This window comes from Vespa mandarinia, chromosome 20, assembly GCF_050613455.1.
Source record: "Vespa mandarinia isolate Hongniang chromosome 20, ASM5061345v1, whole genome shotgun sequence".
Taxonomy (NCBI): Eukaryota; Metazoa; Arthropoda; class Insecta; order Hymenoptera; family Vespidae; genus Vespa; species Vespa mandarinia.
The window spans coordinates 1,965,001-1,982,500 of NC_140829.1; the positions used below are offsets into that span (position 1 = coordinate 1,965,001).

Genomic DNA, 17,500 nt, shown 5'->3' on the forward strand with positions numbered 1-17,500 from the left:
TGATTGAAAGTTAACATGTAATGATTTAAATATATTTTGAATTGAATTGCACGATACCTAATGAAATATTTTTAATAATTTATATTTAATATAAACAATATTAATATCTTTTATAAAAGATATTAAATATTTCATGTCCAAATAAATAATAGATAATACTTGAATAATTTTTATTTGAGAAACAAAATCTTATGCGTATTTAATAATCTTATATCTAAATAAATCAAACTTTATAATATTTTTTCTATTCGAAAAATTTTTCTCATCTAAAAACAAAATATATGAAATTATTTATAAAATATTTCACGCATATATCGTATCTGCGTAACATTTTGATTGAAATATTAAATAATACAGGTTTTCTATTTTTTTTTTTTTTTTTTTTTTTATATTAACTTTTATATTAATTTTTCTTTTTTATATTTTTTTTTTTAAATTAAAATATTAAATAATCAGTATAATACTGATCACTTATTCAATATATATTTTATCATGAATAATGATCATTTAGTACTGCCGATTGAAAATGTTTCAAACTATTGATACTATCGATAAATAGAAAGGAAATACAGTAAGACAAATATAGTAAGAGATAGGGAAGAGAGATATAGAAACAAAAAAAAAAAAGGAAAAAGAAAAAGAGAAAAAATGGAGAAAAAAAAAAAAAAGAAAAAGAGAAAGAAAGAGAGAGAGAGAGAGAGAGAGAGAGAGAGAACAAGAAATAGAGTCAGAAGCAACCATAGAAGGACAACGACCGTTTAAGAACGAAGCGGTGCCATATATACTCGATAAATCTACGGGAACGCAACCCGCGTTTAATTTGTGTCAAATCAACCGGTTTTTATTTCTGCTTTCACGTGAATCGTAGAAATCAACCAGTTAAGATTCAAAATCTGACTAAGATAATCCATTCGGGATTTTACATTGTAGAATCATCTTATACCGTCGAATCAACGATAGAAATAGTTTCTACATATTCCAGGAACGAATCAATATGCGCGTCGCCTATATTCTTTAGAAAAACCCACCCATTCAACAGTTACAATATATTTGTAGTAATTCCATTCGATATCCAAGTATGTCTCAATCTTTCCTTTTTCTTTTTTTTCTATTCCTTTTTTTTTTCCTCTTTTTTCTTTTTTTCTTTTTTTTTCTTTTTTTTTTTCTTTTTATACGTTTAACGCACCGAAAAGTTATCGATAGAGTGTGAGTTCAAAAAAGGAAAAAAGAAAAAAAAGAAAAGAAATAAGACAGAACAAAAAAAGGCCGAGAACGAAAACTAATTCCAAGGGGAATAAATGTAGAATTTTTTTTTAAATATTTCCATTCAATATATATCTTCATATTGTATATATATATGTATATATATATATATATATATATATATATAACATGGTATATAAATTATACAGTGTGAGCGTGAGTGTATATGTGTGTGTATATACACAATTTCTCACGATATTTTATTTAAACTATTTAAATATACAAATTTAATAATTTAAACTATTAAATATACAAATTTAAAACTATTGTAGTATAGTATATCTCTTAAATATACATATACACATACATACAATTTTTCATGACACTATTAGATACAAATAGAGAACTATTTTGATATAATATATTTGTTGAATATACACACACATACACACACACACACATATATATATATATACATATGTGTATATAATTGTGGCAATAAGATAATTTATTTTCCAAGGTCATTTTTATAAAAAGGTTTCGAGGTAATTACTATTTCTTTAAATGAATCATATGCTTTTTTTTTTCTTTAATGCATTAGTCGATACAGCTTATAATTCTGTCTCTCTCTAAAAAAAAAAAAGAAAAAAAAAGAAGTATTATTCCATGTAGATGGAAAAATATTTTAATTTTAATATTGCTTTACTAATTGCTATTGCAATCTTATTATTTATCTATTAAATTTCACTACATTTGTATCAAATGATTTATTTAACAATATCGACGTTAAAGTATCTTTTAAACAAATGATTTCTTTCGATATAAATAGATACATATTTATTTCTTTTCTTTTTTTTTTTCTTTGTTTTTTTTTATACAGTATTACGAGATTTATCGGGGTAAACGTAATAAAAGGATGTATGATTCCATTTAAATGAGAAACAGTGATTATCTCGAATTTTTTTTGAAAAAATTAACAATCAGAAAAAAATTATCTTATCGCTATGTGCACCCCCCTGTCACCCTCCCAACTACCCTTTAAACAGTGTTATTACGTAAAAATGATTTTTTTTCCATAAAATCATAAATAACGAAGATATTTAATTGTTACACTCTATATATATATATATATATATATATATATATATATATATTTATATATATATATATATATATATATGTACATACATACATACATAAAAAATATATATCATATGTAATATCAAATATTATCTATATTGCATACACATATATAAAATGTACTATAAAAGTAAATTCAATAACACACACACACATACACACACACACACACACACACACACACACACATACATTTTTTTTAGATAATATTACAAGATAGAATTTAATAGAATTTTAATTAAATAGAATTTTATTAAATTAATGTAATTATTTATTTATTTATTTATTTATTTATTTATTTATTTATTTATTTATTTACTTATTTATTTATTTATTTATTTTTTAATTAACTTATCAGAGATATAATATTCCATAATATTCCATAATAAAAAATTCAAAGTGATACTTCATATTATTCGTCACGTATTACCAATAACTACGATTACTAAGACTGAATATTAAAAGAGCATAACATCCTATCTCGGTCCATTGTAAAATGGCTGGTGGTATCGCCTTCGCGAGATTTCGTAATGATTAGCGCACGGCGAATTAACTGTGTAAATCGTACATATGAGTTTATGGTAACACAACGAACTTATCGTTACTGTGAATTACTTACGGTGGAAGTAACGATCTCGCACACATCGATGTATAAGTATATAATATATATATATATATATATATATATATATATATACATATTTGTATGTGTATATGTGTGTGACATCATCGTGAAATCAAGCAGCCACCTCCACAATATTCGTTAAGACACGATTTAGAGACATATCTCGTTGATGATATTACCCGTTTGCGTAATCATACCTAAAGGAATGATCACCGAATCAAATGAAGAAAGAGAAAAGAGAGACAGAGACAGAGACAGAGAGAGACAGAGAGAGAGAGAGAGAGGGAGAGAGAGAAAGAGAAAGAGAAAGAAAAGAATTGAAATCGATCCGTTCAAATATGATTATATTAATGGAATTAGAGTTCAGATCCAGGTTAATTCTATTCAAGCTTTAGATAAGATTAATCTTTCTATTTGCATGATAAGAGCCTTTAAACTTATATTGTATGTATGTACATATATACCTGCTTACGTTAAGAGGATCGGCCAGTTTTTGAGACGCTGTGTTTGATCATCGATCATTTGTGATTAATTAAAGAAAAATGAAAAAAAGATGAAAAAAATAAAATATATATATATATATATATATATGTATGTTAGATCGTATTTGAGAAGAGTCATTGATCAAGTTATTAAAAGGATCGAAAATAGAAAATAAATAAAATAAAAGAAAATAATAAAAATAATAATAATAATTAATAAATAATAATAAAAATTAAAATTAAAAAAAAAATATATATATATATAAATAATATTAGATTACGTCAAGAAGTATCATTGTCCAAATTGTCGAAAAAGAAAAAAAAAAAAGAAATAACACTTCGATTTTTAATAAAACGACTGACCAATTATTAAACTCTAGTTTTCATTATGGCTAATTAAAAAAAAAAGAAGGATATATATATATATATATATATATATATACATATACCCATATATTAAATCTTCTATATATGCATATATTAAACGCATCTTTGAATCATTATTTAAATTGTCGAAAAAAAAAAGAAAGGAAAAGGAAATAACACATCAGTTTTTAATAAAACGAGTGACCAATTAATTAACTCCAGTTATTTATGCGGTTAATTAAAAACGAGAAGTATATGTGTATATATATATATATATATATATATATATATGTATATATATAAATATATATTAGATAACGTTTCGAAGAACCGTTGTTCAAAAGTGTCGAAAAAAAAAATGGGAAATAACACATCGATGTCTAATAAAACGAATGACCGATTAATCAAGCTTAATTATCATTTAATTAAATAAAAGAAAAAAAAAAATATATATATATATACATATATATTAGATATATGTTTTGAAGAATCATTCAAATTATCGAAAGAAAAAAAAAGAATAAAGGAAATAAAGAGGAAATAAAATGTCGGTTTATATAACTCTAATCAACTTCAGTTATCATTGCGGTTTACTAAAAAAAGATACAAAGAAAAAAAAAAAGATATATATATATATATATATATATATATATACAAAATTAATTCTCGTAGTATCATTATACAAGTTCTTGAAAGAAAAAAGAAGAGGAAAAGAGACAAACAAAAGTAAAAAGAAATAATAATAATAAAAAAAACAAAAAAAAAAAAAAGAAAAAATAAACACATCGATTTGTTAATAAAACGAATGACCGATTAATCGACTCCACTTGCCAGAAACTTATTAAGTAATTCGAGTCTATCGAAAATTACCAAGTTGCCAACACCGGTAAATTCTTGTCAATCCGAGGATGTACTGATCTGCATGCGTAATGTTAACCTGGATATATCTGATGACTCGTTAAAATCGTAAAATAAGCTTTCGTATCGTTTCTATCGGCGGACGTTTTTTCCCCCCTCGCCGTTTAACCGTCCTCGATCTAAATTCGCAGAACGAGCCAATGGTGAATCGCTAAATGTATTCGATACGTCACACATACTGTCACTGTCTATCATTCTATCTCATTTGTATTCGTTATTATCGTTACTACTACTTTCACATCTTATACACGTATTTATTAAAACTTTAGATACGACTTTGTTTCTAATTATATAAATATATATATATATATTTTTTTTTTTTTTAATTTTATTTTTGACAATTTTACGCTTAACACCATTAACATGTATCATTGTAATATCTTAAAATTATACGTATTCATCTAAACTTTAGATATTATGGCATTGTTTCTATTCTTTTATATTTATATATATATGTATATATTTTTTTTTTTATTTTATTTTTGACAATTTTACGCTTAACACCATTAACATGTATCAATGTAATATCTTAAAATTATACGTATTCATCTAAACTTTAGATATTATGGCATTGTTTCTATTCTTTTATATATATATATATATATATATTTTTTTTTTTATTTTCTTTTTGACAATTTTGTTATTCATTCGATCATACACTTAACGCTATTCGCAAAATCATTACAAAATATTTAACTAAAATATTTATTGTTTAACATCGTACTCATGTATTTATTAAATTTCAGATATTCCAGTGTTGTTTTTATTCGATTGACTATTATCTCTTATTATATCGTATATTTATATTTATTAGATTGAATTTAAAAATTATTTTTTATTTTATTTTCAATGATTTTGTCGTTCAATCGATCATTAGCTTAACAGTATTTACATTTATCATTGCAATATCTTTAATTTGTACACTTGTTACGTTCTAATGCATATAAATCTCTCTCTCTCTCTCTCTCTCTCTCTCTCTCTCTTTCTATCTTTTTCCGGTTTTTTTTTTTTTTTCTAAAAACAAACGTGATACTTTTTATCGATTATATTATTATTACTATTACTATTATCTCTTATTATATCATATATTTATATTTATTAAATTGAATTTAAAAATTATTTTTTATTTTGTTTTCATTGATTTTGTCGTTCAATCGATCATGTCGTTATTGTCACTTAACAATGACAAATGTAAACATTTATCATCGCAATATCTTTAATTTGTACACTTGTTACGTTCTAATGTACATAAATCTCTCTCTCTCTCTCTCTCTCTCTCTCTCTCTCTTTCTATTTCTTTCTGTTTTTTTTTTTCTAAAAACAAACGTAATACTTTTTATCGATTATATTATTATTCTCAACCAGCATATTTTACCACAAATTATTACGGTCGGTGAACAAAGTAGGGAAGTGAACAACACTTCAGAGATTTATTCAATCTTTTTTTCGTGATTAACGGTAAAAGAAACGGTACTACCATTGAATGAAAGCGTGAGATAAAATGAGAGAGGTAGAATGAGGGAGAGAGGGTGTGAGGGAGGGAGGTGGAAGAATTTAGGAGATAAAAACTTTCATACGTAGCCCTTCGTAACGATATAAACTTGAAAAAATTTATCGATCATGACTCAAGTATTCTGTCAGATTCAGAATCCAGGCAAAGTGTTAGACATAGAGAAAAAAAACAAAAAAAAAAAAAGAAAAAAAAATTGAAAAAAAAACACCCGTTGCTTTTAATACCTGTTTATGCGTCATTATCGTTGCCTTGATCGTTATTATGTTTTATCTGGAACAACAGTGCAATATGAGAGAGATTAAATGATGTTTTTTTTTCTCATTTTAAACAGTGAGACAGAAAGAGAGAAAGAGAGAGAGAGAGAGAGAGAGAGAGAAAAACTATTGTGGAATGATTTACGTCTCAATAGTATAATGACTTTTAATGATTTATCTCTTAGGGCGTCTATCTAAAAATTTCTATGTTTTCAATTAATTAGATATTTTTATGAATTATATTAAAAAAAATATATATAAATAAATAAATAAAAATTATTAATATCAAACGAGACTTAAGTTTAATAATTAATTCGACGTTTCATTTTGTACTCTTAAAATATTTCAGGCGTATAATCGTGAAAATTTTTTTTCATATATTTATCTTTTTCTTCTCTTTTTATCGGTTCTACAACAAAGGAAGTATTCAAACGGATCGTTAATTTACAATCATTTTGAAATAACAAATATCGAAGTATACGATATGTATAAATTTTTGTTCGATAAAATGAAATAAATTTTGACCGTAAAAAAAGAAAATTTATATCGGAATTATTATTATTATTATTATTATTATTATTATTATTATTATTATTATTTTTATTATGCTTAATTATTTTAATAATAAATATATTTAATGTATATGAAATATTAATAATAAAAAGTAGTATACTGAAAGACATATGATTACAACATTGTGCATAAAAGAAAATAATAATTTTTGTTTTAATTAAAATTGAAATATTTAAATAAATAAAATACTTGAATTAAATAAACTGTCATTCTATATTTCTTCTTCTTTTTTTTTGTTATTATAAATTAATTCCAAAAATCTTTCGTTTTTAATTATTAACAGACTTAGTAACGTTAATGTTAAGATTGTTACATTTATTTTTATATATTTTATATATTACATCATATATAAATATACACGTTAATATCTCATTAATTATCAACTACATGTCAAATAATTATTTGATTAATTTTTTTTTGAAGACAAACGATTAAAAATATACCAAGTATTCGATAATAAATATTAAAAATCAATAACCATTCAATTTTATAATATTTCGTATTTTTTAAATATTGTACACATAAAATCGCGAAAGCTTTTTTTAATATATAATCTTAATTTTTTAATATATATACACACACACATATATATATATATATATTCAATTTATAATTATCCTCTATATATAATATATTTTTATATATAAAAATTTATTTATAAATACATATATATATAAAATATATTTAATAATTTATATATTAATAATTTATATAAAATAATTTACATATTAAATATATTTAAAAATTTAGTTATATATGTATATATATATTTTTTTTATTTGTTTATTTTTATGAAATAAATTTGTTATGACGAAAACGATACGTTTATGTTTGCAGATGGTGGATATAAAAGGAGCAATTGGTGCTAACGAGCTAACAGATAAACAGTCCGGTCTTTACCGGGCTTTACTTGCGGAATTTCTTGGTACGATGCTGTTAAATTTCTTCGGTTGTGGATCGGTCGTAACGAAAAATGTTGTGGCGATAAGCCTTGCATTTGGTTTGACCGTGGCCGCTGCAATACAATCGATAGGTCACGTTTCTGGTGGTCACGTAAATCCTGCCGTTACATTTGGCTTAATGATCATTGGAAAGGTATAAATTTATTATTTTATATGAATAAAATAATATTATTTATTTTTCTCGTATACAAATTTTAATATAATTCTTTCTCTCTTTTCTTTTCATTCTTTTTTTTTTTTTCCTTTTTTTCTTTTTTTTTTTTTTTTTTTTTTTGAAAATAAATTAATTAAAACCTTTCACTGTCTGTCTCTATCATCTTCGACATTCGATATTAATATGATAATCATTAATCATCGATTAGTCGTTTAAAATTGCCACCAAAAATGTATCTTAACAGTTAGGCGGCATGATTTATCACGTTTATTCAAACGTTATTATCAATTAATGAGGTAAGAGGAACCTAATGATATATCGCGATTGAATAAATTATCACATACATTGCGGCGTAATGGTTAATACATAATAGCTCTCTGATGGATATATAATTACGTTTGTCGGATAACTATGTAAAGACAACAGAATAGGAAAACATATTCTATTATGTTTCTTCAATACATCTACGTATTTATCAGATTTATTTTTATACTTTCCATATATATATATATATATATATATATATATATATATATATATTTATATATATATATATATATATATATATATATACCTCGAATAATTAATATGATTAATCAGGAATGATTTCATGTGACAGAAGAGAGAGTGATAGTGAGACAGAGAGAGATAGCGAGAGCGAGACAGCGAGATAGAGAAAGATAGCGAGAGCGAGATAGACATAGAGAGAAAGAGAGAGAAATAAATAAAAAAAAAAACCAGAAAAGAAAATACATGATCTTTCAGTCTAGGCTTCATTTTTGTATTATTTTTTTTTTTTTTTTTTTTTTTTTTAAATATTTCAAATTCTTGGAAAAAATTATTTTTTATATATATTTGTGTATGTCTATGTTTGTGTGTATATATATATATATATATATATATACTTACAAATGATGTTGATTTTAATTTTGAACTCAATTATTAATTTTGAAATTTTTAAATGATATACAATTTAATTTTTAACTCTTTACGATTAGAAGGTATTAAAAATTGTCCTGATCTTTTGCTTAGCTATTTTTTTTTTTTTTTATGCACGGTGGGATTTTGTTGAAAAATTCCAAATTATTATTATCATTATAGTTAAAATTTCGTACAACTTCGATTTTTAGTTTCTCAAAAATTTAAACAAACATGGAATAAATAAATGTGTTATATATCGTTACCTTTTTCTTTTTTTTTTTTGTTTTAGGTACCAATCATTCGTGGCTTTCTTTACGTTTTGGCTCAAAGTGCCGGTGCCATTGCCGGCTCGGCAGTACTAAGGGCACTCTCAACCGAAAGCATGGAAGTCAGTCTTGGCGTTGTATCACTTGCCGACGGGGTTACACCAGTTCAAGGTCTTGGAATTGAATTTTTTTTGGCGTTGATACTGGTTATGGTAGTTTGTGGTGCCTGCGACGGTGCAAAGCCTGACAGTAAAGGAATAGCACCATTGCTGATTGGACTTTCCGTTACCGTTGGACATCTAGTTGGTGTAAGGGATAATTCTAATCTGTTTTTTTTTTTTCTATCTTTTTTCTATCTCTTTTTTATTTTTTTATTTTTTTTTTATTTTTATAAAAACAGTACAATAATAATGTGATAAGTAATGGAACGTCGATCATTAAGTACATGGTATTTGATAATTTCTTCTTCTTTTTCTTCTTTTTTTTTTTTTCTTTTTTTTTTATATATATACTTTCTTTTCTTTTTCTTTTTCCTTTGATATAACAAAGATTTAGAATATTTTACAGACTACCTATATTGGATATTAAAAAGTAATATAAGAAATGTTTATTTATTAAAATCTAAAAGACATAATAAAAAATTATACGTTCAAATGTGTGAAATGAATTCGAATGAAACAAATGAAATCTAATAAATAATCTTTATCATTATTGTTAAAAAAAAAAGAAAAAAAGAAAAATATATATATATATATATATATATATATATATAGTACATCTAATCAATATATTTGTTTACATCGTCTATATGCAATTATCAGCATTGCGTATATAAAAATCTAATAAAAATCTAAATTTACACGTTCGAATAAATTTAAATAAATTCGAATGAAAAAATGAAGTCTAACGAATATGCTACGTCATTGTTATTAAAAGAAAGAAAAAAAAAAAAAAAAAAAAAAAGAAAATATAGTATAACTAATTCCTATATTTCTTATCCCCATCTATATGGAATCATCGTCATTGCGTGTACAAGAACTTAATAAAAATCAAAAAAAAAAAAAAAAAAAAATCAATGAAAAAAAAATAAACCAATTTACACACTCGAATAGAGCAGAACGAATACGAATGAAAAATTAAATCTAATGATTATTCTATATATATATATATATATAAAAATATAGTATTGATTAATCATTATATTTTTTACCTAGTATATATCACCAATATAAAATTAACTTCGACAAAACCTAATGAAATCTAATAAAAAGAAAAATTGTATACTTTTGAATGGAATAAAATGAGTGCAAATGAAAAGAAAAAAAAAATAAATAAATAAATAAACAAAAACATGAAATCTAATAAACATTCTATATTATTATTATAAACAAAAAAAAAAGAAATGAACAAAAAAATGAATTAGACCAATAACTATACTCGTTTATTCCATTTAGACATATGTCGACGTATATTACCTAAAAATATTAAACGAAAGAAAAAGAAAAAAATTATCGAAATATTTAATCATGTCTGACATTTTAGGTTCCAAGAACAGGTGCTGGAATGAATCCAGCACGATCATTGGGAAGTTCCGTTGTTATGAATGCCTTTAATGATCATTGGTTATATTGGGTTGGTCCTATTCTGGGTGGACTCGCTGGTGGTTTGATTTATACACATGCTGTTGGTCCAGCAAAGAAAGAAGAAATATCTACAAGGCAATACGCGACCGTAGCCATGGAAGAGAAAGAGGTATGATATTTAAGAAATATTTATACAATATTGTAATAAATTATATATATATATATATATATATATATATATATATATAAAATACTTTAAATATATGCAGTGTCTTTTTTTAAAAATATATTCGAAGATATTTTCAAACCGAATAACTTTATATCTACATCTTAAAGAAGTAATCCACGAATTTAAAAAAAAAGGAAAAGAAAAAAAGGAAAAGAAAAAAAAAAAAGAATTATAACAGATTAATTACAGATAAGGCGACGATGAAGAAAGAAAAAAAAAAAAGAAAAGCAAAGCAAATAAATAAATAAAGGCTACAATTAATTATACTTAGATTAGATATTAGATGGATAAATATAATAATCGTAGTTATTCATATATATTGATCAATTAATTATCATAAAAAATAACAATTAAAAAAAATAAATAAATAAATAAATAAATAAATAAATAAATAATCAACATAAAATATCGATCGAACGATCAAATATTGAAAAAAAAAAAATAAATAAAAAGGATAATAGATAATAAATAATAGATAATAATTCAATTAACCGTACGATATTTTCCTTTACTACATTAAAGTTGAGTTAATAAATTCGATTTAAAAAAAAGTTAAGTTATTCGGTTTAAAAAGTAAATCCTTCGACGATTTGTAAAACTGATAGAATATTATAGCATTGATGGATATCTAAAAATGCATACACGTTGAATAAGAGAAAATCGATTATTTATCATCGTTCGGTATTAAATCATTTTCACATAGTTTTTATCATCGTCTCTATCTCGCAGAGGTTCGAGTACATAGACAGCGGAAGAGGAGGACTCTAAAGAGACCAACATAACGAGAGAGAGAGAGAGAGAGAGCGAACAAAAAAAAAAAAAGAATAAAAAAATATTCAAAAAAGAGAATGAAAAAAAAAGAAAAGAAAAGAAATAAAAACAACAAAAAAAAAAACCAAAAAGAAGATAATCGAGATCAATGATAAAAATACGGAAAAACTATTGTTTTACAGCTCCAGAATCTTACCGGAAGGAAGAACGTCCATCCCGCTTGAGCGTCACTAATTAATCAACCACATATATGCCAATTTACTAAACTCTTCCTTTGAATGTTTCTTTTTCATTTTTTTTTTTCTCTTATACTTGCTGCTGCCTTGAAAAACGATCGACATGAACAAATGAGGAGATGGGTTAACTGGTTAACTGCATGTAATAATAATCGTACGGAATGACACATTTTATATAATACATGTAATAAAATGTGTCATATATATATATATACACACACGCGCGCGCACACACACACATATATATATATATATATATATATATATATATATATATATATATATATTCTTATATATCTCTTATCTGACATTTTGAGATAATTAATAACAATGAAAAGTTTACTAATATAATTTTATAGAAAAAGAACAAAAAATACCGTAAAAAAAAAAGAAAAAAAAAAAAAAAAAAAGAAAAAAAAGAAAAAAAAAAGAAAAAGAAAAAAAGAAGCAAACACCTGGACAGGCCAAAGACGATTAATTATATAATTACGAAACGCATATTGACACACCTGTGACAACTTTGCTTTCACGAATTATAATATCGTTAATTGTTAATTAATAATAATCTCGAATTATCGTTCTACGGTTTTTTCCGCTCATCCAACGCATGCTCTCCACACCTACGACCTATCCAACGACATTGACGACGATCAAAAGAAAATGGAAATCGAAAAAAAAAAAAAAAACGAAAAGCAGAAAAAAAACAAAAAGAAAACAAAAAAAAACCAGAAAAATAAATAAAGAAAAAAAAAAAAAACATTTTGCCAAATCGTCTAACAAAATTGTATTGTTACCCCGCTTATCCTTTTTTATATTCTCAAAATAACATTTCGTATTTGATTGCTTACATTAAGGGGAGAAGGGGGGGGCAGGAAGGATCAAAATCCTGATTCCGTCGAATCATTGAAAAAAAATAAAAAATAAAATAAAAATAAAAATGAAAAAGGATAAGAGAAATGTATTTATAAAATATATATATATATATATATATATATATATATATATATATGTATATGTATATGTGTATATATATATAATTCCATATAGTTATGGTAACAACCAATTCATTTCTTATTAATTAAGTTTTTCATATTATTCACAATAAATGAAAAGATTACTTTCATAATATAACATATATTATTTAATCTATCGACCATTAACATTTTTCTTTCTTTATTATTATTATTATTATTATTATTTTTATTATTATTATTATCATCATCATCATCATTATTATTATCATTATTATTATTATTATTATTATTATTATTATTATTATTTTTTCTTTTTTCTCGTAAATTCAGATATCGAAATTCCTTTTCCGAAAATATTTATATAAACCGAGATGATGTATACATGATTAACATTAATACGACGACAATTAAAATGTACATTTTAATATATGCAAGCTACCATCTGCCATAGAAAATAAAGTATATTATATATTGTATAAAACTGTACAATCGATGTTTATTTATTTTCCAGGGTGGGATGTCTGAAAAAAAAAAAAAAAAAACGAAACCATAAAAAACAAAACCAAATAATAAGACCAATGAAGTTTAGCATGTACAACATATTTACTAATATCTATATACCATAATAATAATCATATATATATATATATATATATATATATATACATATACATATATATATATATAATTAATTTTTTTTTCTTCTTTTTCTTTTGTTCTTTTTTTATCCGAGATAATTTCAAATAGTCTTAAAACAATTCTTAATATGTATATATGCACCACCATTCTTCTTGATTTCGTAGTAAACTTTTAACTACACGCTAGAAGTTACATATATAAATATGTATGTATGTATGTATGTATGTATATATGTATGTATGTATATGTAACTTCATATTTTATTAAAATGACGTATCCATTGATCACTCGAAACTAATTCATTAAAATCTTTCATTTAGAGCATTTAAACATACATTTAAACATATCCGACTAAACTTGTTCAATAAATCGCTAAAATGTGTGCCACTACTTAAAAAAAAAAAAAAAAAATAAAAAAAAATATAGTCAATCGTTTCCAAATAAATCGTTAATTTATTTTTCTGTCTTTATTCCCTGTTTTTTCTTTTCTTCCTTTTTTTCTTTCCTTTCCTTCTCTTCTCTTTTTTTTCCCCCCGAATAGAAATAAAATGTATAGGACAATAACTAATTTAATAATTATAATTAATGAAATTGTGGATATGATTATTTAATTCGTATGACGATCGTTCAACAGTTATTTCATTGAAGGAAAAAAAGAAAAAAAAAAAAAGTATGTGTGTGTATGTCTGTATGCGCTCGCATGCGTGCGCGTGTATGTTTGTGTATGTGTGTGTGTGTGTGTGTGTGTGTGATTATAGCTGTTAACAAACGAATGAAATATCTCGATAGAATGTACATATGTATGTATGTGTGTGTGTGTGACAATACAATAATGTTTATTGGAGAATATTAATTCTAAAGTCGGTTGCCGGACTTTAATGTCACAAAAAGAAAACCCACATGTATATCTAAAAAAAATAAAAAAAAAAAAAAATAAAAAAAAAAAATATATAAAAAAAAAAAAGAAGAAATTGATCATTTTAAGATGCACTTTTTTTAAAAAGTAGTAGTAGTAGTACTAGCAATAATAATTGTAGTAGTGTAGTAGTAGTAGTAGTAGCAGTAGTAGTAATAGTAGTAGTAGTATCGTAGATCCAGTTTGAGAGACACTTTTTAATATAATAAAATAATCCCGCAATTTAACCCTCCATCTGCGATAGTTTATCCTCGAGACTGTCCTGACTGTCATTGGTGTCGTTCAAATTAATCGACTCGTTCTCATGATGCAACTCGATAACCGAATCCTCCAATGTATTATCATTTTTCTGTACGTCGAGAACATTGTCAGATGGTTCAAAAATATCTGTCGACTCCGACAGATCTTGAGTGTCCAATGTCAAAGATGATTCTTGATTATCGTCCTGTTCAACGATCTGTTCCGTGGTATGTTCCAATTCAGGCTTAAATTCAATAACCTGTGTATCCAATACGTCCATGCTTACGACCCTTTGAATTTTCAAATTTTCTTCCTTATCATTGATAGTTTCTTCCTCGGTTATCGTAGTTTCCTCGATCTCCATTGGCGTTGTAGATCCCGTTACATGAGACGCGACTTTTAATTTATCACCAGAATAAGAAGACTTTTGAGAATTATCACCGACCCCTGAAATTTGCGTAAGATTCGTTAATACTGTTTCTTGAATTTTCGCAACAGTATCAGCCGAATCGAGTATGCTGCTAAGTTCCCGATTCATTTCGTCAACCTCCGATGTTTCCTCAGATTTAACAACTATTATCTTTTTGTTACCGTATACTTTTGAGCTTGTCAAGGTAGCTTGTCTAGTTTCTTTACGAGGTGTACAAATAGGAGTGGCCAATACCAAGGCTGTCGTCGTAGTAGACGGTGGTACGGTTGTCAATGTAGGGACCGTTGTCGATAACGAAGGAACTTCGAGTTGTACGGTATCCGTCGTTATCGTAGTTGTAGTCGCTGTAGTCGTTATAACGGGTAATTTTTGAAAATTATCCTGATTCTCATCTTTAGTATCTTGCTGTTCGTTATCATCCTTCTCGGAAGAACTGGTAAAGGTAATTGGTTTAACGTCATCGTTATATTCCTGTTCCTCATCGTAAATACTTTGTTTCCTCTTAACGAACACCCTCTTTAATGGTAATTGTTGTTCGTCCTCAGATTCATCATGTCTTTCTGGTAACATCTCGTCTATCGGTTCGTACTCCTGTTGTTTTCTAGCTTGTAATTCCTCGATCTTAAGGCGTTGCTGTTCAACACGTTTCTCCAATTGTTCCAATTTCTCTTTAGTCTCTTGATCGTCCTTCGTAAGACCACCACTTATTTTTTGTCCTACCGTTGTTGTCTTCGACGTTGGCAATGACATGTTAGACGATTGTGAGGTCTTTAATTCGAACTTTGGCGAGTCGGTTGCCATAGTTTCGTTTGTTTTCAATGTGGTAGTGGTTGGCCGTGTATCCTGAGAGGATTGAAGAACGGCCTGTACCAATCCAGAAGTTTTATCCAATGGCTTTTTAACGATAACTCTTTTAACAACATTACCGGTAGGTAATTTAGCCAATTCAGCTGGATCTATTACCGTACCATCTGGATTCATGATTACCTCTCTCGTAGTATCACCCTGTCGGATGATTCTACGTACTATAACTCTTTTCGTGACCTTGTGTCCACCCGATGACGTAGCTTGGGTTAAAAGATTGGACAATTCAGCGACGGATTCTTTCCCGGTCGACGTTATGGATGACGTTTCTACACCGGTATTACCTGGTTTCCTAACGACGAATCTCTTGAAAACCTTAACCGTATTAACAGATTTCGATGTAGACATGTCTGCTTTTTCGTCCTTGGAAGATACCTGTCCCTGTGAGCTTTGCGACGACGTTTGAGATTTGACAGTTTGACCACTGCTAGATGACGGTATACCATCCTTACCATGTTCCTGATTAACATTTTGATGCTTCAGAGGTATTTTGTGTTCTTTAAAGACAGAGGCAACGATTTTTTGTACCTGTGCCTCGGTATCGTCAATTCGTGTCTTTTCATCCTTCAATTGTTGCGCCTTCACATTCGATGGCGTATTGCTAGGACTCGCTTTAGGTTTCGTATCTTGTACCTCTCTACGTTGAACGGGCATCAATGTTTTTATCGTCTTCTTCATCATATTACCATCTTTACCTCTGACATATACTACATGCTCTTTACGATCCTCTTTGTCGACTCTATCGGCCTCTTCCTCGCTCTCGGTAGGCTTACTCTTCGGAAGTTTTTTAATTATGTATGCCGGTGGCTCGTAATCGTCGTCGCCATCGGAATATTGTTCCTCCTCCTCCTCCTCCTCTTCCGAATCCAATTCAATTTTACTCTTATTGTCCGGCTGTAAACCGTCCGGTCCCATTTTCTCGCCTGCCTCTATGTGCTGCTTTATATGGGTAACATAATCCGCTCTATTGCGACATGATTCTTGACAAACGTCGCAGGTCAAGCCCATGCCGCTCCGTTTAGTATGAGTCAAAAGATGTACCTCGAGGCTCTCCTTACGTTTAAATGCCTTGCCGCAATCCTCGCAAACGTGACGCTTCTCGACGGAATGTGTACGCATGTGTCTTGTTAGATGATGAGATAATAAGAAGGTACGCGGACATAGTTTACAAAGATACGGCCTATGTCCTGCATGGGTTGTCAAATGTCTCGCCAATTTCGTACTTGTACGGAACGCTTCCT

General features: G+C 26.7%; 2 protein-coding genes across 4 annotated transcripts in view; one reads left to right on the forward strand and one right to left on the reverse strand.

Moving 5' to 3' along the window:
* Positions 1–12,459, forward strand: part of LOC118447414 (aquaporin AQPAn.G) — a 14,519-nt gene extending 2,060 nt beyond the window's left edge. The window contains exons 2-5 of one of the 2 annotated variants that reach the window (XM_035879323.2): positions 7,912–8,169; positions 9,401–9,685; positions 10,920–11,129; positions 11,919–12,459. In XM_035879323.2, coding sequence (XP_035735216.1) covers positions 7,912–8,169; positions 9,401–9,685; positions 10,920–11,129; positions 11,919–11,957 — 792 coding nt within the window. In that variant the 3' untranslated portion in view covers positions 11,958–12,459. The remainder of the gene's footprint in view (positions 1–7,911; positions 8,170–9,400; positions 9,686–10,919; positions 11,130–11,918) is intronic. The other variant, XM_035879322.2, reaches the window with a different exon arrangement.
* A 2,304-nt stretch (positions 12,460–14,763) lies between these two features.
* Positions 14,764–17,500, reverse strand: part of LOC118447411 (uncharacterized) — a 6,574-nt gene continuing 3,837 nt past the window's right edge. For both annotated transcript variants that reach the window (XM_035879318.2, XM_035879315.2), the window contains one exon: positions 14,764–17,500. This exon is cut by the window's right edge. In XM_035879318.2, the coding sequence (XP_035735211.2) occupies positions 14,949–17,500 (2,552 nt within the window). In that variant the 3' untranslated portion in view covers positions 14,764–14,948.